The sequence below is a fragment of the Pleurodeles waltl genome, chromosome 12 (assembly GCF_031143425.1).
Source record: "Pleurodeles waltl isolate 20211129_DDA chromosome 12, aPleWal1.hap1.20221129, whole genome shotgun sequence".
Lineage (NCBI taxonomy): Eukaryota > Metazoa > Chordata > Amphibia > Caudata > Salamandridae > Pleurodeles > Pleurodeles waltl.
Window position 1 is genome coordinate 674216913 of NC_090451.1, and position 26052 is coordinate 674242964.

General features: G+C 43.9%; 1 protein-coding gene across 2 annotated transcripts in view; it reads left to right on the top strand.

Annotated features, from left to right (window-relative positions):
* KCNAB3 (potassium voltage-gated channel subfamily A regulatory beta subunit 3) overlaps positions 1-26052 on the top strand; it is a 147720-nt gene that overhangs the window by 87108 nt on the left and 34560 nt on the right. For both annotated transcript variants that reach the window (XM_069218636.1, XM_069218637.1), the window contains exons 3-4: positions 14983-15020; positions 18677-18756. In XM_069218636.1, the coding sequence (XP_069074737.1) occupies positions 14983-15020; positions 18677-18756 (118 nt within the window). The remainder of the gene's footprint in view (positions 1-14982; positions 15021-18676; positions 18757-26052) is intronic.

Sequence of the window (26052 nt, forward strand, 5' to 3'; positions counted from 1 at the left end):
AATAAAAGTCTTTCCTGCTGATTAGAAAGAAAAGCAGGAAAAGACAGGATTAATATGCAAGAGGTGGGGGAAAAAAAACAGGAAGGGGGACAAGCATGGGAGCAAGCACACAGCACAAGAAAAGAAAAGAGAACGGGGTTGAGAGGTGGTGAACAAAATCACAGGTTACTCCCCAAGTTAAACACACAAATACCACCTGAAAGCAAAATTGTAACTTAATAAAACCACTTAACGAACTTAGGGCCAGATGTAGCAATGCGAGTCTGAAATTGCGAGTCGGTGCGACTCGCAATTTCAGACTCGCAAAAGCATATGCAGACTGGTGTCTCAGACACCTTCTGCGACTCGCTATGGGGTCACAAAGACCCACCTCATTAATATTAATGAGGTGGGTCGCTTTTTGCGACCCCATAGCGAGTCCCTGCACTCACAGGGATGGTGGCCTGCTGAAGTCAGCAGACCTCCATGTCTGTGACTGCTTTTAAAAAAAATCATTTTTGTTTTTCATTTTTCAGCCCGTTTTCCTTAAAGGAAAACGAGTTGCAAAATGAAAAAAATACCGAAAACATTTGGTTTCGTTTTTTCAGAGTAGGCAGTGGTCCATAGGACCACTGCCTGCTCTGAAAAAATATTTTTGTCGACATTCACAAAGGGGAAGGGGTCCCATGGGGACCCCTTCCCTTTTGCAAAGGAGTTACCACCAGTGTGACACTGGTGGTAACTGCGAGTTGCTTTGCGATCGCATTCGCGGTGACAAAGCAAGTCTGAATTGCGATGCGAGACGCAAATAGGAAGGGATCGGTACGACTCGCAATTCGGGAATGAGCATCGCGGGAGGCCGTTTGCATGGCGCAAACTGCATTTTATCGCAGTTTGCGACATGCAAACGGCTTGCTACATCTGGCCCTAAGTGTGCAAATCCGACCAAATAAATTAATTTTTTTCGCAGGCGAGTATTAATAGAATATATAAATGTATAGGCGAGGTACAGCAGATGTGCGCAGCTCCTGGGCAGACTGTGAAAATGTGTTTTTAGATCCGAGCCTGCGAGTGCATGGGCTTGCGCATGCGTCTTGTGTGCGAGACGCTGTTGTGATCAGTAAAGGGCTTGGAGCCCGTCTGTCACTCACCATTTGTTGGTTTTGCGTGGCACTCTTCTTTGCAGCCTCCTAATTCGTCAAGGCATGTCTGGCATTATTTCCGTTCCTCGGTGTGGAGCAGTGATCAAGCACTAATTGATTTCAACTTAATTAGTGCCTGTCCGCTGCTTCCGACCTGATCAAGGTACTATTTTGTTGTAATTTCAAGTGCCCCGCAAACAGAAGGCTTGTGACTGACAAAAACGTGCCCAGTAGGCACAAAATAACAAGGTTTTATTTTTTTTAAAGCTAACTTTATTTTATTTGGTTAAGTCGTCTGTTCTTAGTTTTCACTCGTGTTTTTTTTTGTTTTTGCTTGTGGGAGCTGTTGTCAAAACGTGACAATTAGCTTGTTTGATCTGAGCCAGGAGCAATGCCCTTGTGAGGTAGCATGATATGAACCGAGAGAGGCTGGTGACAATGACAGGCCCTCTTCTCCGGTTTCTTGTTCAGAAACTCTAGTAGAGTTATTTACTTTCAGCTGGTCCCAGACCATGTACAAATGACTGTCTGTTAATCTTCCCTCCATAGTCTGGTCTGACGGCACTTGTCTTTTTCTGCTTCCATCAGCAGCCTGGGGAACAGTTGTCCTTTTAAATAACACAGTTCAGAAGCAGCTCTCCCCAGACAGGGCCAGGTACACCAATGCCCTGCCATCAAGGGTATGTTCTGGGCACCTCCTCGACAAATTATGTATTTAAAGGTATGTAGTCTAGTGCCCTTGATCCAGGCTCGCGTTATAAAAAGAAAAAAATTAACCATCATCATTGTTGAACCACATGCTAACTCAAAGGGATAAATTTACTGAAAACTCACGCAATGCAACACAGCAACTGGAGTGGCTGCGTCACGTTGTTCTCTCACTGGCGCAAAATCAGGCTGCCTAGCATGTCATACACACCTTTGCACAACATTGCATTGGTGTTGGCAACATGTCTAACATAGGTGCTTTCCTGGAGGGTAGCCTTGTAGCATAAAACACCATGCTTAGTCGTACTTTTAAACTTTTCCGCTTTGGATGTGTGCTATACTATTTAGCACACATGCAAAGTTGGAAAAATGTGGAGAAAGTAAATCAATTCTTCTTCTTTAACACCAGTCTCAAAGGGGGGCTATTTTTGGGACAAAGCCCAGTTTACACATGGTAGTAGCTAAGACTTTGTGTCAAAAACCATTGGTGGAAGTATCCAGGATTGGTAAAGCACGGCAAAGGATATACCTTGTGTTTACCCCTGGTAATTCCTTTATTAGTGGGGAACACAGGTATTGTTAAAAACATACGTTGAGACCATGATACTGATGATTCATATCCCCTATTTAAGCCCACATGTTTCTGCCTATTCTTACAAGCCCACAAGGGTCTCAGGCATCCATCAGGGTCAAGGATCACTATTCACCAAAATGTTAAATCTCTAGTACACCCTAAAAGACATTGTGCAGAGAGTCACCAGCAAAGAGTCCTGCCTTCCATAAGGTTACAGCTTCACATGGCACACTGATTTAGGGGGCCCCTCATTTCTTGATCTATGATCGGGGTGATGCTCTTTGTAGTCACGCCTTCCTCAAAAGGAACGCCTGCTTGATACACCTATCTCATCCCCCATCGGGCCGGATTAGTCTAATCCCGAGAGGGGACAGACGGTTGAGTCCGCGCCAGTGGTTTTGACCCTACCAGGGTGGGGAGTAGAACCCAAGGATGAAGCATGACACTATTAGGTGTGTGAGGCTTCTACTTCCATAAATGGAAACGACCTTGGTGAGTCCACGTCAGCTCCGGAATTGACCTTAAGAGGTGTTCATGTATGAAGGAATTGGGAAGGTGACTTCCCCAAAGCAGTCATATTTTTGTGTTATAGATTGAGAATAGGGATATTATGACTGTTCGCTTATGTTCCCCTCCTCTCCAATTGTCATGTTTTGTGCATAAGATAACAGTAGTGTATAACACATACAAAGGGAGACAATGAAGCATACAAACGTATAAATCAAATGATAAGAAATTTTATATATATAATGAGACCTACGTAGACATCACGTCATCCATACTGGTAGGCATTGTAAGTTAAGAGTGCTTGGTCTGGAGAAACACAAGGAAGATTTAAAACGTTAAACAGTGGGTAGGCCTAGCTATACTAATACGAATGTATTGCTACCCAAATGAAACCTTTTTAGCAACCTTAGAACAAAGAAAGGTTGAGGTAAAAATAAATAGGTTCTAAATCTTGGCTTTGCAGTTTGCAGGCAGATCTTTGATACTATTTTATATAAGAATTGTAACTTATGAGCTGCAAGAACTTCTCTGACGAAAACCACAACCCAGTGAGCTGTCTATATAAAGTACAAATCTGTGTCCTGCATGTGACATGTTGTACTTTACAGGTGGCACTTTATCCCTCTGTGCCACGTAATGATGAGTCAAATCTGTGACTAGAAAAAGCACAAATCTCTTCAGCACATAAGTGCATTAACCGGCACAGTCACTTTTCTATTATTATCCCCTGAAAATTGCTGGACACAAAGTCTCTGCAGTTTGCTCTGGTCTCGCATGACCTGTCTTCCCATCAGAGCACAAATGGCCCCTTTCTCCCCTTCTGAGCCTGGCTCCCGGTGCACCGATTGCACTGCCCGAAAGCCGCCACTGCCTAGCTGCACATCTCTGAAGTGCAATTTTGCTTCACTGCATGCATTTAAACACACCTGCTTAGGATTTAGTATTTAAGGACCACCAGCAACACTGTGTGAGCCATCAAGGTGCTGGGACACACTTTTTAAACTTAGACCCTGTCCCCAACTCCTTGTGAGGTGACCGCTGTGGGCGCTGTGGCTGCTCTTGCATTCTTTGGAGTCAGCAGTGTGGGTGATAGGGCTGAGTTCCTTCAGAAGAAGGGTGCGGCTGTGGAAGGTCCGGTTATGTCCTATTTTAACCCTTAAAACACTGGGATTCATAATCCACTCATAGTTATCCTTGGATAATCAAGCCAGTGCTATAATGAAATATTGTAAGTGCTATACTCACATCTTTGGAAAGTTGTGTCAGAACCACCATTACTTTGGCCTACATTGGCTCCCAAACTGAGTATAATGGTGTGCTATTTTTGAGAAACCCCAGCCATATAGTTTTTGCCTTTGGGTCGCGGTGCGCCTTTTTGTTTTTTTGGGGGGTACTGGGTGTCCGACTTCTTTCCTGTTTCATTTCGGGTTTGCCCACCCATTCTGTTGCTTCTGTTTTTTTTTTCCTGGGATTTTCTCCTCACATCGCAGCTGTCTGCAGTGGTGTTTCGCCGCCTGCATCTGCTGCGGTGTTTGCTTGCCTGCTGCAGTGCTGGCGGGGAAATGGACTTTGGGTGACTGAACGTGGCACGGAGGCTGCCCGCGGTACAACTCCGAGAAGAAAAAAGCTACTGCATGGTGGCACGTTCCCAGCAATTCAGAGGCCAGGACTTTGAAATTATGTGAATCCTGCTTTTCAGGGTCAAATCCAACCACTTCCAGAACTGATTGCAGCAGCATATAAAAGGGCCCAAGCTCCAAACAGTGCAAAACGATGCAGCCTGCCCAGTGCTTAATTTGTAAAAAAATTAAATTAAATTAAAAAAAAAAAAGTACCAGAGCCCTCGTCAGTAGGCCATTGCAGCTTGCACCAAGCATTGCTCCTGCCAGGGCTGCCAAAGACGGTAACACCACAACTAAAAACCATCGTCCTCCTACAAGTGTGACAGTTCAGACTAATCGAGGGCCCCAAAACCATAAGATTCGATTGTGCGGCAGAAATGAATCACTTTAATGTACATTGAATTAATATACAACTGTTGTTGCGTTCATCTCTAAATTAGACAACAGCACCACCATGTGGCATCCTCCCCTAAGTGCCCGTGGTGATAATTAAGTGCTGGGGCTGAGCACCGGAAACCACTGTCTCAAATTAAGCACTGAGTTTGCCTCATTCTAGTTCAAAAGGGGTAGGTGCGTAGCAAGGGTGCCTTGTGCCTTAAAGTCATCAAGCGAATGTGGCCCCACTGTCCTCTGGAAGCCATTGGCTAATAAGAGACAGCCATAATAGGGTCTCAGTGGGGACCTGAGACCACTGGGCCCAGGTTCTAGTGTACCTTCTGCACTAATTACAGCTGACCATCTCTCCACTATGCTTTCCATTGACATCAGAACAGTTCACATTCAAGGCCTAATACTTGGTGCACAAAGACCTTCATGCAGACACGTTCTTCCTCACCAGTCTCCAAGCAAAGACCAAACGCCCCAGATCAGCCATTTAAAACCAAATTATTTGTTCACCTGATAAGGTACAAATATTTTGATGGCAGGGCCCTTCATTTACAAGGGTCCTCCGCTTGGAACTTAGGGCCATATGTACGAACACTTTTTCCCATAGACACAGAATGGGTAAAAACCTTTGCTACATCTGGCCCTTGCTACCTTTAGCTCCACTCACTAAAGATAATTTTTGAAGATTCACTAAAAAACATATAACAGCTGTTCTGAGGCATGTGGACTAAAATACTCCAGTCCTAGTTCCTAGGACCAGCTGTCAGTTTATGTCCCTACCGCTGATGCCATCATTCAGGTGTGCTGGAAGCACACAAAAACAGCAAAAAAGGTAAAAATAAATATCAATTCGTGAACATCTACCGGGGCCAGACAGGCTGTTTACTCCACCGGGCATTTCCCCAGTGGGCTGGGGCCCTTGGAGACAGGTTTTGAAGGCCCTGGTACCTCTGACACCTCCCTATGTAATTGAGGTTAACTGCAGCAGGCAAGTGGAAACTTCAAGAAAGAGAAAGAAAGATGGGGAAAGGGCCGGAAGGTACTGAAAGCGACCAGAGTGGGAGAAGATAGAGGAGAGAAGGGGGAGATAGAGAATGGATGGAAAAAGAGAGATTGCTTGAGGAGATGAAGGGAGTGGGCTGGTTTGAGCATTTTTACCAGGGCTGCTTTTGGTGCATTAGTCTGGCCCTGTCATTCACACAACTTGCATAATCGAAAACTGGCAGCTCAGTATACACAGAGCTCTCAAAATGCACCCTGTTCATATGGAACCATGCACTGCTAATGCAGAGCTCAACTAACCACAGGGCTCTAACAATGCAGGGCTGCTTGTCTCCCAGCAGTGGGACACCCATAGAACTGTCACAAGACACCTCCAACCTGAACTGGAATTTACACAGAGCTTCAGTACTCAGACCCTGACAGCAGTCACAAAAGAAATTTGATTTAATATCTTTCAATGCGGAGTTGAAGTACTCCCTTCTCTACTATATAGCTGAGCGGGTTAAAGCCCCTGCTGCAGAGATCTATAACACCTGCAGTTTCACAGGTTTGGTACCACAAGTATCCCAAGTTAGTAATAATGCTTCTGTTTAAACAGATTCTGGTAATCCATTCTCATATTATTTCTGTTTTATCTGTGTAGCCTTATACTTGTGTATATAAAGCTCTGTGAAGATTGAGCTGAGTACTTCCTGCCGTAATTTGTGTGTAACTGCAAAGCTAAATGCTGTAAGGCAGCTCAGTGGGTTGAGACTTCACTGCAGAGGTCTTTGGGTAATCCCTAGCCATCACAGATTTCAATCTCACTAAAGCAGCACCTGCCCACAACCACCCAGAGCAAATGGCACCCTGAGCTCTCGACCCCTCAGCTCGCGTCCCTCTGTGACATGCCTGGCACGCTGCTCTTGGGTAGATCAGTGAGCACATATCACCTTTTTCCATTATGACTTAAACAGAGCCAAGTGTATGTCAGTGTCCCCAAGGTAAACTACCTATGCTCTGCCATTTTGGCTGTGGGGCAGACACGTTGCCGCTTGTCCACTACATTGGCCATATTTTCATGCTCCCTATTTACTGATGCTACGGTAACCTCACCCAAACACACACTTCCTCCAAATATTCAAAGACTGGAGTTAGCGTAGCAAATTAATTTACAATGGAATATGTGAGGCATTTCTAGGCCGTTCATATGGTTTTGCTGAGGAATCCTCATAATATGACTATTATTTCGAGGCAGGGGCCACTTGGAAGTTCAAATGGTTGGCGCTCCACATACCAACTATGTCTTACTCTCTCACGTTCTTCTGCCCTGGTACAAGCGGATGTGTGCAGCCTCTGCAAGCTATTTTCACACCTGTGGATGAACGTCAGTGCTCATGGAGTGGCTGGTACAATGTTGGGGCACCATATGCGGGCTCGTGAACCTTCACCTGGGCAGGGTACTTCACATCCACACCTGTCTTGGGGAGTGGGTAGGGACATCCCACACTATGGAGTGTGCAGGACATGCATGCACTGATTTATGAGATCAACCCACCAGGCACTCCCTGATTGCCCTATAGGCCACTCCTACCCTGGTGTGAACTGTGGTGAGAAAATAATTTGGGCCACAGAGGACCGGTGCCCTCGTCTGTCCATGCCTCTTGAGAGTCTTTACATTTTGATGCTTCTCCTGAAACATGGAGGAGAGGGAAAGAAATGCTAGAGATCGGCAAGCCAAGGAATGCTGAAGCAAAGCTTGAGCCAATTGGTTGGTTCTGACTCAGTTAGAGGTCCTCTTTGAAACTCAAGCGCATAACGAGCCGAGCTTTCATGAGGGGGGATGTGGCCTAGGAGCTACAACTGCCAACCATGTGTTATTGGGAAGCCAGATTTGAATCCCGACAGTGCTGATGCGTGAAATGCCATTGCACATGCCCCAGAGACTGTGGCATCAACATAGATTTGTTGACCCTTTGTTGAGGTTGGGAGGACCCTTGAAAATTGCAATAAAAATAAAATGCATGCAAAATAATAAATGACAGTGACACTTTGTGGATAAAATATGTTGCACATTTATTGATTACACAGCTTGGGTTAGCTTATGGGGGATCCAGGTGTCGACAGAGAGTTCCTTGAACAGCTGACACCCATTCTGAGAAAGCTGAAGCTGTCCTGTTGGCGTTTTCAGCACAAACACTCTTAGATTCCTTACAGCTCATTCACTTAAAGTGGGTTGCCGCCCTATTCTTTAGTTTTGTGTCAAGCTCCTGACAAGTCAAAGTGAGACCCCGCCCAGTCTCCACAATTGCTCAGGATTTCACCTGTCCACTGAGGGATTAAGGCTTACTGTTGCATCATCCCATGCCCCGCTGTAATGACTTCCAGTGACCTGAGGAATTACCTTTTGGCTCCAAGATCCATTATCTGGAGGCCTTTTGAGCTGTTTAGAGCTTTAGGAGCACCCTGTAACTCTGCCAAGCCTTGGGGCTGGCATTTTGCTGTACCTAAGGCCAAACCCCACCCACCCCCGGGGGAAATATAAACTACTAGGCAAACATTGGCAGGCTTTTGACCCTCCAACACCTAACTTTTAACTGCCTGCGAAACACTAAACATTCCCCCTTGTGGTCTCTGTCCCTGGCACAGCATTGCCCAGCAGCCCCTCCCCCATTCCTATGCTTATCTTAAACCGAATGAGCCACACGATGTGGATGGCCACTGCACCACGATATCCACTGCTTAACGCCAATCGCCAAAGAGGCCAGGCCCTTTAAGATGACCCCCTTCAAGACCCTTTGGCCTTACTCTTCCCCTCCTGATGCCTAGGGCAATAAAACAAAGGGGAGAGCATCCCTCTCCACTTATGGTGGCCCATGTGCTTAGCTACCATCCCAGCAGCACAGCAACACAAGGATGCTGCCCCCCCACTAGGTCGCCCTGCGTGAAATGTGGCCAGCTGCTAATGGGGCATTTGAACAGACGGAGCAGCGGGCAAGGGTTTATGCTGTCATAAGCGAAGTGACTTTTCCTGCCCCCTCCCTTGGTATTGGAGCCATATCTGCTATCTCTGGGGACAGTCGGAGGCTCTTTGCTAATGGCACTTTTCTCATCTGCTTAGTATTGCCTTGTCGTAGCTGTGGTCGTGTAGCACATTGAGCGGTTTGATATTCAGTGGCAGTGCTAGGCACATCACTGATTGATCTCAGTGCAGGGGAGGCCTGGCTGGCAGACTGTCACTTCCCTCCCCTCGTCTTCTTCCTGGTCCCAGGGGCCATTTTGTGGCTGACGAGAATCTGCTCATTGAGGGCAGTGTTGCAATTATCTGTGAATCGTGTCCCTGTGAGACGAGGCAGGTCATGCTCCTCAGTCAGGCCGTAGACGTCGGGGGAATGCTTGACTGCAGTGATCATGTGTACTGAAGCTTGTGTTCAGCTTGTCAGTGTTGTCCCTCGGCTCTGAATGTTTCTGGTCCTCTGCTGCTCCAATGCTTGTTTGCGGCTGGTTTTTGTGTCTGACAGTGGCCTGCGTCTGCTAGCGCCGCCTGAAGGGGGAGGGCAGAGGGGCGTTATTCCCCAGGCGCCCATCCATTATCAGTACACTCAAGCTGCAAAATGTACTTATAGATTTTGGAGCAAGCGTGCCCTGTTTATTAATGAGTGGTCATAGATGATGGAAGGAGGGGGAAGAGGGATGCTGCAGAACCCCTCAAAAGAACCACGCTAAAGGTCAGAGGGTGATTGAACAATAAAGATGCCTTTCAACTTTATCTTGTCAAATGAAGTTGCTGCTTATTCTTTTAACATGGAGATTGGTGTTTACTTTTCTTTCTCTGACTGCAAATTGAGAGGAGCTTGAATCTGCCAATCTTGCTCAGTACCAGAAGTGTGAAAGGAAAGTTGTGGATGTCAGTTTTTTCTAACACATAACAACATTTAAATACCTGTAAAACAACTGTACACATATTTTTAATTATTTATCCGCAGTCATAGAAGAACCAATGAAGCATATTTCATTTATAATTCTAAAGTGTGATGGAAACAAATATTTTAATGGGATCAAAACAAACTAAGCCTCTTTATTTGGTGATGTCCAAATGGTATGTATTGCTGAAAACCGATTTCAACATTATTGTTTGTCCACCACATAGTTTTATCAGTAAAACTAAATGCCAGTGTGAATTTTGTGGGCAATCTACTGTCTGAGGCCCTACCACATTATGCCTTAGCAATATATTTGGCGTAGTGTGCTCTAGGATGAACAAAGGGCTACATACCACCCCTGCTTACTACTGTCTTGCTGAAAGAGCATGATTCATTTGCTACACTTGTTCTTTGTGTGATGCTTGGATTTTTCCCCATCCCTATAACTTCAGTGATCTAACATTGATGGCAGCACCCTCTTCTCTGAAAATTGACCCAGAACCACTGGAGGAGGCAGCTATCACGGCTGTACCCTACCGACTGAGGAAGTGTTTGAGACACCAAACTGTGATAGCAGAGTTCACACTTAAAGTGCCTAGCTGTTTTTGTCGCTTCATTGATGGTGGGCAGTGTCAAAGCTAGGGACTGGCATGCTCTACTGCAAGGATTTTCTAAGACAGTGACAAAATTACTTTTTACTTTCTTGTGGCCTCCTGTGGTGGTGTTGTAAGACAACCACTTTGTATGACATGTAGCCCTGGCCAGACACATCGGTGTTGGGTGTGTGACTGTATCTTTGGTTCCGTCACTTTCTCGATGCCTGTTATGTTTCGGCCTCCGTACGTAGCACAGATGTCTGCAATAGGTGGTTTCACACACAAAGCTGTCTCACCACCAAAACTAGAGCTCAACAGGGAAAATACAAGAATGAAATTGATGCTGAATATTAAGTATTAGAGTGGCTAATTATTGGAGAGTTTGACTGGCACTAGCTCACCTTGTGCACGTGATGAAACACCTTGTACCATGCGGCTAAAGACCATAATGGTACTGAGTTATCCAGTCACCTACAGACCACAAATTACATGAAACTAACTCACTTTGGAGAGGATGAGCTCTTTTTCCAGTCCTGCACATTACTGCAGTAAATAGTGCTAGAAACACTGCAGAGCAGCCCTTTATGCAGCCAAAGTCCCGTGTGAAGAGCCTTCTTTGATTTCTGAGGTGGAGAGGTCCTGAGGCTAACCTCAAGGCTGAGCTCAAGCGAGTCTAGTGCTGAAATCGAGGAATCGCAAACAGCTCCTAGGAAGAGCGCATGGACAGAATATAGCACAACCACTCCAATTCCAGTTGAGTGATCCCAGGCTCTCTTTCAAGGCAATAGTGAAAACATTGTAGCTCTTTACCAGCACTCATCTTTTCCCAAGCATCCGTTGTACTCAAGTCATTTAAAGGCGAGTGGAGCAGGTCTTTTATCATACCTGGCACAAGCATTTATTTGTGTCCAGTGCATTCAGAGAGTGGAGGAGGTCTTCTGTTATGCCCCAGGTAAACATGTTTTTGTAAATTGCATGTGAACAGAGTGAAGTGGGTCTTTTATCGTACCCAATGCACAACTTTTATTTCACCCAATGCACTTCAGTGCAGTGTAGAACACATGTTTTATTGTACCCAGTGCAGAATATTTAGTGTTCTTTTAGTGTACTAGACACTGCAATGCAGAGTCGAACTGGACTTTTATTGTACCCAATTAACAACTTTCATTGCTGTTATTGTATTTCAGTTCAGTTAAGTTTGGTGCAGATGTTTTGTGCCCAAGGCAGCACTTTTGTTGTACCCAAATGCATGTGCACCAAGAGCGTATGCAATGCTTAACTATGCCCAATACAGATCTTTTATTGCACCCAAAGTTCTTTAATACAAAGTAGAACACGTCTTTTATTGCACCCACTACATATCTTTTATTACACCCAAAGTACTTTAATGCAAAGTATAAGTCTTTTATTGTACCCAACACAGATCGTTATTGCACCCAAAGTACTTTAATGCAAATTACAAGTCTTTTATTGTACCCAACACAGATCGTTATTACACCCAAAGTACTTTAATGCAAAGTACAAGTCTTTTATTGTACCCAACACAGATCGCTATTGCACCCAATGTACTTTAATACAAAATAGAAAAAGTATTTTATTGCACCCAGTGCAGTATGTTTGTTGCACCCAAAGTACTTTAATGCAAAGTACAAGTCTTTTCTTGTACCCAATACAGATCTTTATTGCACCCAAAGTACTTTAATACAAAGTAGAACAAGTCTTTTATTGCACCCAATACATATCTTTTATTACACCCAAAGTAATTTAATGCAAAGTACAACACGTCTTTTATCGTACCCAACACAGATCGCTATTGCACCCAATGTACTTTAATACAAAGTAGAAAAAGTATTTCATTGCACCCAGTGCAGTACGTTTGTTGCACCCAAAGTACTTTAATGCAAACTACAACAAGTCTTTTATTCTACCCAATACAGATCTTTATTGCACCCAATGTACTTTATTACAAAGTAGAAAAAGTATTTTATTGCACCCAGTGCAGTACTTTTGTTCTACTTTGTAGTAAAGTACTTTGGGTACAATAAAAGTACTGCACTGGGTGCAATAAAAGACTTGTTCTACTTTGTAGTAAAGTACTTTGGGTACAATAAGTCTTTTATTGCACTCAATACAGATCTTTTATTGCACCCAAAGTACTTTATTACAAAGTAGAACACGTCTTTTATTGCACCCAATGCAGTACTTTTATTGCACTCAATGTACTCCAATATAGAGTAGAACAAGTCTTTTATTGCACCCAATGCAGAACTTTAATTGCATCCAATGCACTTCATTGCAGAGCAGAACAAGTGTTTTATTGCACCCAGTACATAACTTTTATGCATGCAATGTACTGTATTTCAATAGAGAGTAGAATAGGTCTACTATTGTACCCAATGCAAGATTTTTATTGTGTTCATTGTATTTCAATATAGAGAAGAACAGGCCTTTAATTGTACCCAAGACAGAACTTTTATTGTGTCTAATGCTTCAGCAGAGAGTGGAGCAGGTCCTTTAATGCGTTCTGTGAAGAATGTTTATTGTGCCAAATGCAGTTCAGTGGCGAGTGGATGAGACCCAGACAATTTTTTTTACAGCCACAAAATTTTGCAAAATTAAAAAAAAGTCTGATTAATGCAGATTTAGTGTTACAAGGATTTGGTCAAATTGTGTGAAATTTTGCATGGCTCACTTTTTTTATGCTTTTTTGCCACGACTGACTAGATCAGGCAGAAAATGGCATGCATTACATTTACTCAACAAACCGGTATATTAAGTGACTTTCAACACAAATTACTCCGTCCTGTTTATTTTCCACTAAAAGTACTGGAAATTAAATTTCATGAAATGTGTTATAATGTTTGTGACATATTGTGAATAAAAAATGATTTTGCACACCCCCAGAGTGCAGCAGGTCCTTGTACCAAAGGAAGACCTTTTACTGTGATTGTTATATGTGTTGGAGTGAGAAGCCAGGCCTTTAAGTTGTATTGAGCAGCAAATTTGTACAGTGCTAAGTAATCAGAGCAGTGGCTAAGAGCCACATCCACTTTTTTGTGCATTTCACGGGTGAACGAAGAGTGGAGCAGGTCGTTTATTGCCCCAGTGTATAACTTTATTTGTGTCTATTGCACTTCAGTGGAGAGTTCAGTGCATCCTTTATTGCAAAAAATTTAAAAATTATATTGTGCTCAATGCATTTCAATGGAGAGTGGAGCAGGTCTTTTATCATACCCAGCACTGAAATTATATTGTGCCCAAGAGGAGGCCAGGAAGACGCTTCCTTGGGGCTCATGCATTTCATTGGTTACTGTGGCGAGTATATTTCATTGGCTATTTTGGCAGGTTCCTGGTGTAATCAGTTGCATTACAGCCCAGATTGTGTTTATTATTTCATTGCCACCTGAAGAGGCCTGGACTGAAATCTAGGAAAAAAAGCCCTAGAGAAAGTGTTAATATCAGCTGACAATGCATAATCTAATAAACCTCAATTCCTAGTGTGACTGAATGGAGTCAGGTTTTGGGTGCCCCACACAAGATATAATATAAAAATTAAGCCATGCCAAGAAGTGATTTTGCAACAAATGTTTCACACATGTTGGCCAGAAAGCCACAATTGTTAGAGGCGGGTGTGAAGAGAGGCTCATTAAATATTCCAATACTTCAGGCTCTCTGAAAGTACCAGCAAGTTTATTCCCTGCAGCAGCAAATCATGTTTATATGTATCAGAGAAATTTGGGCTGCTCTCTCGGTGCTGCTTTTAAGGCAGATCCCCTACAGTGGCCAAGATCCCTTGTCCTCCGTCATTGGCGTTCCCCGCAGTTGGCAACGTACGGTGAGGGGCTCATATCCGTGTACACGACTGCCTCCTATGAGAGGATCATCTACAACCTTATGGATAAGGTTGAGATGATTGAGGCGGATTATGATGGTACCTGCTAGACCATGCATAGATAGACGACCCTGCTGATCTGTCACCTCCAGGGCCCTTCCTCTCCTTCATAATCCCCTCCCCCATTTTTCTTTTTCCCGTGGGTCCTCCCGCCTCCTCTTTTTCCTCTTTCCCCCCACTCCCAGTTCTTTTCCCTCAATCCTGGTCCCTCTATGGGGTGCGCATCTCAATTAGCCCACCGGCTCCCACTCTTTTGCTCTCTTTCACTCTCCTCCATAATCTCTCTTCTCTCTTCCAGCTGTTTGGTGAGGATCGAGGTGGTTACACCCCCATGTTTAATATCCTTGCACTGGTAAAAGAATTAGAAAACAAAAAAGGCTAATCCGCCAAACCAGGTCTGAGCTCGCTGTGAGCTCACCGATTTTTTTCCTGGAGCCCCAAATGGCCAGTCCAACTTTAATCTCAAAGTAAACATCATTTGACTTTTCTAGCAACATTTAGCACTTTACTTAAATATTGTGAGAAAATATTTTACTGATGGGAGGGAATCTCCAAAATTGTACAGTCATGTAAAGAATGTTGCAAGATTTTTGAGAAAGGATGCTGGTACATTATGTTGTAACCTGCCTTCGAGCTACCTGCTAACTTACTGTTTTCTTCTCTCTCCGCAGGCACATGGGTGACTTTCGGATCTCAGATCTCTGACGAGGTATGTCACTCTGTGGCAGAATATGTGATTGGCTAGATGTTGCCTACTAGTTACATGATGCAGAAATCTAGGCCTCTATTATGACACTCAGCCAATGAGCGCATCAGCAGAGGATGAATTGAAGTTGGCATGCATTGTAGGTGCTTACTCCATTTTATAAACAGGATGCACCCACCCCTGGTTCAGAAAAAACTGAGAGAAGGACACTGTTGAGCTTGGTAGAGGCGTTGCAGCTCTCTGACCCAGGCACAGCAAACCCACTGCCAACTGGGTGGAATTCCACCCCTTTGATCAGTTAACCATGTTTTGCTAGATCATGATTGCATTGTGTAAAGAGGAATGCACCTGGCCAAAGAGCTTTATGGAGTCCCTCGCTAGTCATACCCCTAGCCAATACATGTTATGGTTAGTCAGTAAAGTTTGCTGCATTTTGTTGAATGTAGCTAAACAGAGCTAAACTATAATTAGATAAACTAGCTAAGCTAACCTAGAGTGTTATCTGGCAATTCTGTGAGAACCTGGGTTTATGTTTGGCAGAGGTATGAACCATGTCCAAGCAGGTATCACAATCCTAGTCAGGGTAAGTCAGATACACACTAAATGTTAACCTGTGCACACCCTCTGGTAGAGCAGTCAGGCTTAACTTAAGAGGCAATGTGTAAAGTATTTGTGCAACACTTACAACAGTAAAACAGTGAAAACACCACTCGAAAATAATTCATATCATGTTAGAAAAATAGAGGTTCATTTAATGAACAAAACAAGACCAAAACTACAAGAATCCAATACATAGAAGTCGAGATATGAATTTGAAAAGAATACATGTGCAAATAGTGCTTGGAAGCAAGAAGCGCCTATTGGGATATCTAGTCGCATTGGACCAGGAAAAACTCAAGAGGTCAAGCCACCTGCAATGGAGCGCAGGCCGGCTGCAGGACCCAAGCAGGGCCCGCTCAGCAAAAGTAGCTTAATACTTGTTGCAGCACAAGATGCATTGATGATCCCTACACAGTTGGGGTGCTACGCCAGAATTCTCCACGCAGTAGCTGCCATGTGTTGATTCCAAGTGTGGAGGTTCCTAATGCGATGCACTGGTTCAGTTCATGCCAGAGGGCAATGCGTTGATCTTCTCGACGCAATGGCGATGATGCATTGGTTCCGAAGCGGTGGTTCCAGAGGTGTTGCAGCAGTTCTGAGTGCAATGTGCTGGTCCAGTCCCTGCATCAGCAGTGATGCATTGATCCTGATCTCTCAGCAGGCGATATGTCAATTCCAATCGGTGCAATGGTGGCGATGTACAGGTTCAGGCAGATGCAGCACTTTACACTCACTTCCAAGGGCCCTGGACTGGGTTGGCACTACTCGGCAGAGCAAGGCGGACAGAAAGTAAAGTCCAGGTGCTGTTTGTAGATTGGAGGGAAGTCTTTGATGTCCCTCAGACTTCAGAACAGGAGGCAAGCTAGAACGCTGTTGCTGTCACTTTGGTTTGTGGATGGAGAAATGAAGGTCCAGCCCTTCTCAAACCCAGGCAGGAGAGCAGCAGGCAGCAAATGAGCTCAGCAAGCAAAGCAGGAGTCTAGCAGAGTAGCAGCTCAGCAGAGTGGCAGTCCTTGTAGCAGCACAGAAGTCCTTCTTCCTGGCAGAGTATCCACAGGTCCAGAATTGTATTGAGTAGCTTTTGTCGGAGGTCCAGTACTTATACCCAGTTGTGCCTTTGAAGTAGGAGGAACTTCAAAGAACAGTCTTTGAAGTTCACAGAGGCCCTTCCTTCCTGCCCTGACTCCAGATTCACTACAAGGAGGTATGCAGCTCTTTGTGTGTGGTAGGACACCGCCCTTTCAGGTGTAAGTGCCAGCTCTCCCACCTGTCCTGCCCAGAATGGCCCATCAGGATATTGTTCCCCTCTTAGCTCCCTTTGTGTGTGGCTGTCTAGAGGGAATGCATGAGCCAGCTGTCACGTTAATTGGAGTCAGGCTATAGGCACTGAATGGCTAAAGTAAGAAAATGCCAACTTTCTAAAAGTGGCATTTTCAGAACTGCAGTTTGAAATCCTACTTCACCATAAATTGTGATTTTAAATTGTGAGTGCATAGACACCAAACATGATAAATGTATCTCTTCCACCTTGGGAATTAGACTTATAAGATGTAATAAGGTAATCCCAATGTTATCCTCTGGAAGAGACAGGCCTTGCAGTAGGGAAAAGTGAGTTTATGGTATGTAACGTTTAAAAGTACATGCCCTAACATTTAGAGACATTGCACCCTGCCCTGTGAGTGACGTAGGGCCTACCTTAGGGGTGATCTATATGAAAAGAAAGGAAAGGTTTAGTCCTGGCAAGAGGTTTAACTTGCCAGGTTGACATGTCAGTGTAAAACTGCACACACAGGCTCTGCAATCGCAGGTCAGAGGGGCTACTTAGATGTGTGGCACAATCAGTGCTGCAGGGCCACTAGTAGCATTTCATTTGCAGGCCTTTGTCATATGTTGTGCACTTTTCTAGCAGCTTATAGTAAATTACATATGCCAATTGGGGTCAAGCCAATGTTACCATGATTTAGGGGAGAGAGAGAGCACAAGCACTTTAGCACTGATTAGCAGTGATAAAGTGCACAGAGTCCTAAAACCAACAACAAAAAGGTCAGAAAATAGAGGGAGGCAGGCAAAAAGTTTTGGGACCACCCTAAGGCTGTCAGATTTAACAACTAGCCTATGCTACGTTAGATTTTCCTATGCTACGTTAAGTTATCCTACACTTTATTATCCTATTCTGTTACTTTAACCTATTCTATGTTATCTTTTACTACATTACAGTAAGTTAGGTTACAAAATGGTAGGTTAGGTTATCATGCTCTACCATGTGCTACTTTATGTTATGCTACAGTTTGTTAGCCAACACAATGTTACTCAAATCTACGCCATGTTATCCTATTCCAGATTACAGTACGTTAGGTTACTGCATGCTCGGTTAGGTTATCCTGCACTATCATTTGTTATGTTAGGTTATCCCATGCCATGCTAAGTTATGCTAAGCTTTGTTATCCTATGCTACATTCATTTAACCTATGATATGTTATCATGTTCTGCATAACAGTATGCTGGGTTACTCCATGCTAGGTTAGTTTATCCTATGTCACGTTAAGTTATCTTACTCTTTGTTATCCCACGCTATGTTACGTTAACCTGTGCTATCTTATTCTATTCTACATTACAGTATGTTAGGTTACTCCATGCTAGGTTAGGGAATCATATGTTAAGTTAAGTTATCCTATGCCATAGTAATTTATCCCATGCTTTGTTATCCTAGTCAACGTTAGGTTATCCAATGCTCTGTCAACTTATCCTTTAGCTTATTATTCTCTGATAGGTTATCTTATGCAATTGTCGGATATGCTATTTGGCGCCATGCTATGCTGTGTTATCCTCTCCTGTGCTAGGGTATCCTTTTCTAGGTATCCTATGCTTTATTACACTATGCTAGGTTTCCTGTGATATATGATATTAAGATATGACCTGAGGTTTAGAGTTCAGGAGGTTCAGTACCAATCACAATAGTGATCAAAATGTGTAAATGTGTAATGTGTAATTGTTTCCCAATCATCTCCATGGCAGTGTTTATTTTGAAATATTGTGTTGTCGCTATTTTTTGTTTTTAGGTGGCTGAAAATTTGATGACTATTGCCTATGAGAATGGAGTGAACCTGTTCGACACAGCGGAGGTGTATGCCTCAGGAAAGTAAGTGTGAGGGCCAAGGCTGGAGACAAGCGGGGAGAAGTAGTGTGAGAGTATAAGGGAGAAAGCAAAGAGAGATGCAGAAAGGGACAGAGGAGGGAACAGAGTTCAAGAGAAAGTGCCTAACCATCATAATGACTTTGACCCCATTCAACAAATCAGTGTGAAACTTTCCAAAACAGGGTTATCCACCTCGGTTCCTTCATAATAAGTTTCTTACCGACGCATCAAAAGGGGCAAGAAAAAAGGGGTGAAGGCTCAAAACGTTAAATCCCAGGTAAATTTGCTCTCCAACACAGAAAAACAGCTCAATTGAATTATTTAAAATTTTTAAATTTGATGAAGTTAGAGCTTTACTTGTAGAATCTGTGATTTTTATGATTTGGTGTAAATCCTTTCAGCCATTTTCTTGACATTAGCTTTTAAGGATGGGCTGAGGTTGGCCACAAAAGGCGTTAATGCTCGTGAAAGGTTAGATGTAGATAGACGGCTGGGACCATGGTACTCTGAGGTACAGCAAAAGTTTAAAAGATGTGACTTTCTGATCGAGAGCGGAAGAGGGAGGGAACGGAGTATAAAAGAAAGAGAGGGCGGAGAGTGAAAGCGAGAGAAACCCATGGTTAACAGGGCGGGAGATTTGTGAGCCAGAGAGGAAAGAGATATTGAGAGAAACAACAAAGGAGAGAGGGAAACAAAGAGAGAGAGGGTATAGGTGAGAGAAGAAAAAAAAGAGGGGAAATGAGAGTGAAAAATTGGTTTGGATCCTCAGAGCCACGTCAAGAAGGAGAGTTTGATTGGGTTTCTCAGTAAACATTAAAGAGAGGATTGGTACTAGGTGTAGGTTGATGGCACTTCTTTGACCCAGATAGGACAGAAGGGTTTGGCTTTAGAACCATCTAGGATGCATATAAGCCAGACCTGGAAGTTCTTCAGACTTTAGGCTCTGTGTTCTCATGTCTCAGTCACGTAGCTGTGTAAGGGCTTGGAGACTCCTTATTTACTGAAGCTTTGTGACAACTGTGGAGTTAGGGCTGAAGGACACTTCTGTAAGCCAAGTGTAGTAACAGGTGGGAGGTTAGGGAGCAGGGACTCTTGCTTGAGCCAAGCGTGATGACAGGTGCCAGGGTGGGGCTCACGGACCCTTATGTGAACCAAGAGTGTCAACAAGTGAGAGGTTAGGGCCCAGGGACTCTTCTGTCAGCTACGCAGACCTTCTGAGGTGGGGACTAAGGCTCAGGAAATTTTCTGTGAGCTAGATATTTCAGTAGGTCCGTGGTGGGAGGGGGTTAAGGCCCATAAGTTCCAAGGATGCTACTGTGAACTGAGCTATGCAGCAAGTGCGTGGCTAGGGTGAAATGGTTCTTAATTTGAGCCGGTGGTTGCAGGAGGAATCCACCGGCTCCCACACTTACTTTTATTTTTCTCATCAGACTTTGACCCAGAGGAAGAGAGAGAGAAAAACAGAGGGAAGGAAGGAGGAATAGAAAGACAAAGTGTGTCAAAGAAAGAAAGCAGGGATGAAAAATAACCAAAAACATAAAGGAACATTAATTGAAGGATTTCACACTTCAACATCAGGCTCTGAGAAAAAACTTTTGGCCCGGCACTTATTAGTTTACAAATTAAGCAATGGGGCAAAAGGGCACTTCTGGAAACTAGGTGTGTTGGCATGTGTGTGGTTAGGGCCCAGGGACTCTTCAATGAGCCAGACCTGAAAATATCAGGAGTAGGGTTGGTTCTCAAAGGTCACAGTAGAGCTCGGAATAGATGGAGGTCTCTTTAGCTGATGCTACCTTGACTTAGGTCTTTCTAGCCCTCTCTGGCCAGTTGCAGTTTTAATGTCTGTAAGTTAGAGGGGTAAGGTTAGAGTTTCTCTAATAGGTGTCTGAAAACCAACACTTTGCAGGACCTTAATTGCCTGCTCTTCCACGAGCTATATTAAGCTGCATTAATTATGCATCACTTCTGTATTGTGTTCAGCTGAACTCATAACCAGATAACGCCTCAGGCACTGTGGGCTTTGTTTTGATTGCCTTCGTTTCCCAGTATCCTCAGAGGACCCCAGTGTCTCCGCTGCCTATCTGTTTTTATCCCTCAGGGTGTTAATGCAACAGGAACAAAACTAGTTCCAAATGTTTTAGCCTCATATTTAGTTTCCATGAAAATGCGCATACTGAAAAAAGGGCACATGTTTTCCTTTACAAACTGAGTGTCCTTTTGACTGGGTAAACTTTTTAAGGGGGGGTCGAAAACTTGTCATTTTTAGAGCAAGCGCACAAGCACTTTGACCTGTTGTTAGTATTGTGGGCTTTTAACTACACCCACCACACGCCCATCATTTTCACTTGTTTGTGGACTTGCCTTTCAAAAATCCTTTGTTATCATTGGTAAATGCTTTATGTTTGTCCCTCCTTGGGGCGGTTTTGTTACTGCCTTGCAGACTGACCCTGTTACATGGATAATTGCACAATTGCCGATGCGTCGGACTGCGAGCGAACTTCTTTTTGTGTCTCTCCTCGATCATGGCGGCCATAGCGCTTTGAATCAACTTGCTTATGTCAATTGTTTTACTTTTCCTTTTCAATTTAAGTGGCAAGAAAAGTCCAGTTAGGAATTTACAATGCTAATATTTCTAACCCGAGCAAATGCGAAACTCATTGCATTGCAAATGCTTATTTTAATTTACCATGAGCTTTTACTTCGGAAACATTTGTTGAGTAGAAGTCACAAACCTCTGAAAACTTTGACAACTCCCGCCAAGTCAGAGCAAACATTCTGCTTCCAGTGGGCAAGAGATATGGGCAGGGAAATAGATGAAATGATTGCGTTTGCAGATAGGAAGCTACATGTTTAGCAGCTCCTGGTGTGCAAAAGCTATGCCAGCTCCCGCAAGAGCCAGGGGCTGGCTGGGACCGTGGGGCCTTGAGGCTTCCCCTGCAGTCCCAGTGCACACTGGGTGCCCTCGGGCACTGCCACATGAGATGGCTGGGCCAAAGGGGATGGGGTCCCCGGGGCCAAGATCGACCTGAGGAGGGGTGGGACCACAGTCCCCCTTCTCCATTTAGTGAAGGCCTGGGCCTGGGCGATGGGGTCCCCAAGGCTGAGGTCGCCCTGGGATATGGGGCCATGAGTCCCCCTCATCCATTTAATGAAGGCTGGGCCCGCTGGATGGGATCTCTGGGGCCGAGATTTTGCGGACCCCCTCCTGCACACTGGCCACTCACCCAATGAGGTAGCATTAACTAACTAACCAGTAGAAAGTACTCCAGGTGGATAGACATTTTGTAGAAAACTGTGGACTCTTGTTTGATAAAAGAGCAGGTGAGCTTCTATTCTGGCCATGATGCTCATTTCACAGAAATTAAACCTCAACAGGAAGCGCTTCCAAATACAAATGTAGCAGATGCCCCAGTTGAAGCTCGACTTCTGGAAAGGGCAAAAGATCCTAGCTCCTGGGAATGGTGAAGATAAAGCAAGTCTGAAGGCCTTGCACTGCACAGGTCGGATTAACGTCTAGTGATGGTAATTACTTACATATAAAATGTTATGACACTTACATATGGGTTGTAAGGTTTTTTAGGTTTTAATCATAGGTATTATTGTTGGGATCAGGGATGAGTAGTGCTGAGGGGCAGTAATTTTTTTTAGGGTAGAGGGACGGGTAGTGCTAGGGGGGAAAAAGGAGTCTTTAGTGTTCAGGGGTGGTATTTTAGGTTTCAGGGGTGGGTTGGGCGATTATGTTTAATTTTAAATATCTATCTATCTTCATATCTATCAATCTCTCTATCTGTATACATTTTGTTTATTTTTTCAGGTACTGCAGTACTCTGGTGGGAAGCAGGGTGGTCCTCCCATGAAGTACCAGCCATGCAAGTCTCCACCCCATGGTTTCTCGAGGAAGCTTGGATGTTACTGTGGTACCATGAGAGTGAAACTTGGATGGCAGATCCCACGGGATAACCCCAGTACCTCAAGGGAGGACTGCGCTACATCCTGTCGGGATACTGCAGTACCCGTGGCTTTAAAAATGATTTTTTAAATTGTGGACACTCAAAGGGCAAGTCCCGCCAACAATTGAGTAGGGGTCAAGGTGTCCCTATCCTGCCCCCTTTACTCTGTTTTCCAAACTTTTCAGGACATGGGGGCTGAATCCCTGAGTCCTATCTTGGCTGCTGCAGCATTTCCTTGTCAGTGGTGGTCAGCCAGTCAGATCGCTCAGTGCCACGGTTCCGAAATGACCAAAAGGAGAACATGCTCCATCTATCAATCTGAAGGCCCTCTTTTTAAAAACGTTTTGGTACCGCTGGACCTACCAACCAGAAGTACATAATTTTTTTAACCCCTTTAAGCGCAACCCAAGCATGCTTTTAAAAACTCATTTCTCAAAAACTACAGAACTAATATACACCAAATCTCAAAAAGCACACTTTCTGAGTACAGTTCTAAGTTTTTGCTAAAATTGATGAACTTACAACCAGCATTTTTCCTGTATTGACGAGAAAATTCCCCAATGTGAATTAATGGAAAATTAACATTTTCCGACACCCCTAACCTTCTTTTTCTTGGCCCTTGCTTGACGGCTGTGTGTGAAACATTCCATGGAGGAGCCAAGATGGATGAACGCATGTTTAGGCCAGTTATCTGATGATACATCAAAGCATGATAGCACACTTTTTCATGGGAAACTCTGGCCTAACTATAACTATACAGTGGTGACCGCTGAGATAGTCCGCTTTGTATGCATAAATCAGAACTTGCTAGAACAAATGCATTCAGATAAGAACATAATTTCCATCTGAGAATTTTATGATGTATTTTCAAGCTCAAGAGAGGAGGAGTACTTGGTAACTCTGGCTGATGGATGAACAGACAAAATCAAGATAACTGTTCATCCACTTGAAAATGAACAAGCCTTTATTTAGTCCTGCTTGCAGTCAGTATCCACCAGATTAAATTACAGCAATTCAAAACTGTATGTATGTTATTTTACATGCCAGACAAGATATCTTCATGAAAAATTAGGGGGAATTCTAAACATTTTCGATGCAGGCTTTGGACTTGTATTTACAGCAGTAGTTACAGCCAGACTGTGTATATGCCTTGAGTGAATAAATCAACTCTCACCCTGATGAATAATTGGTGGTCTCTTATGTGTCACTGTCATGAAATTGAATCTACCGTTCTTAAGGTTAAAGACAAAAAGAGACATAGGTGACTGTCTGAAACTTGGGTCAGCTGTTCAGACTTGTATAGTACTTTGCAGTTGTTTAATATCTGGCACTTTCTTTTTTAAGTGCCTCAGGTAATTTAATTGGCACTTAAAGTAAACAATGAATATACACAGTATACTTCTATTTAGTGATTCCCAGCTCTCCCAGTAAAAAAAATCAAAACAATTACATATCCTGGGAAAATTACTCATTAATGCAAGGACACATATATTTTAGTGCTGCAAGGCCTACAGTTTTCATGTTCTGCTCAAATTTGAAGGGCCCAACTTATACTAGATGCTATTTATTGCCACCATTATGTTTCAAACCCCAGTAGTATGGGTTTTTAACAGGTGCAATACACAGAACACCCCCTTCTAGCTTGTAATGAGGACCTAAGTGGGAAACTTCAGGTTTATAAATACATCTGTGGATGAGACCTCAATACACATGCGGTTTTCATGCCTAACTAGTCACCAGCGCTTCTTTATGTGATACATCACCTGTTCCATGTCTCATGCTTGAAAATCAGCCCTCCTGTTCCTTTTATTTCTGTCTTGTCCTCTAACTATGGGATCAATATTACATTGTTGATACCTCCTAGCAGAACTGCCTGCCTCCGGTGCGTACCTGAAGGTTGCTCCTCTGTCGTCCCTGGAAGGGACCTGTAGAACATTCACCTCTGATAACTGAACCAGTGCAAGCCCATAGGGTCTCCTCTGTCACTGTTGGTGACAGTTTACTAGCTTTCCTAACTTCTTTAGGTCAAGGGCTGCACATCCTTTTATGAAAGTTGGACATTAGGCCCAAACGTCCTTGACCTGCGACCTGCCACCTTTATCTGCCTTGTCTTGACGCTTCTTTGAGAGTCTTCTCTTCAACTATTACCTACACCACACAGTTCACATTGGGATATCTCTTTATTTGCCACCTAAGAGCTCCTCTCAAAATCAGTGAGAGTTGTGGCCCATACCATTAACTCACCTATTGGAGGCGGGAGGTGGACCCGATGATGAAGCATGCCTCCTGTGAGTGGGTGAGGGTTTTCATCCTATAAAACAGAGACTTTCTTTTTCCTTGGTTTCCTTTAGATTTTCTCTCAGAGGGTTATAGAAGATTAAAGTATTCCTGTGAAGTATTGCTTCAGATAGACCCACTGTGTAGTCTGTGTGTTGTGTTATTGTTGGGAGTTACAGAGTTGTGGGTCTTTAAATGATCCCTTGTGGTCCCCTTTTGTGTGAGCATGAGATTCTTCTCACCCAGCAGTGAGCTTAGGGCCCTGGCTGTGTGTAAGCTGTTCTGTGCTGCAGATGATCTGTCAGTCAATCTTCATAGACTCTCATGAGGACTAACAATAGCTGCATGGTTCCGGTGCCTACCTGCTGGTCACTCTTCATCACTCCTGAACTCATTTTGTTTTTACATTATCATTTATGATGACTTCCTGTTTTCTGTACTTTCTGTGGGCTGCTTCTCTGTTCCCCAGGATGGAGCAAATAGTATATTTATCCTGAATGTATGTATCTGTCAGTGCTTATGTCCTCAATCACTCACAAGGCTCAAATAATGGGAAGAACACACATTCAGCCTATCACTCCACTGCCTTATATGGCATGCCTAGGTGCAGTAACCTCAGACAAGGTAAGAGCACACCATGGTTGTTCATGCACACACAGAACTCATCCTTATAGGGTGGCATGCAAGCTGTCTGCTAATGCACTTCAGCACCCCATCAGTAGTATGAAGCGCTATATAAAAGAAATGACAATCCAATATAACAGCCCCAAGCTCTTTAGTGACAGGTCAGCTCTGAATGAAAGAAAGTACTGCATTTTAAGTGCCATGTTGTTGTTAGTGCTGAGCGTTTTGAAAGTTTTGAAAAAGTGATACCAAGGGTGATCCCAGCCACATTGAACAGCCCCAAAACAAGCACAGCTACGATAAATATGGGTGCCCATTATCCAGTTCTGATGCGTCCAAAGGATGTACAAAGCTTCCAGACGTTGTTGTGATGGGGATAAATTGAAAGCTTGGAGAGTACTATTTTGCATCCATAACATTTCAAACAAACTGCAAGAGTTAACAGGTA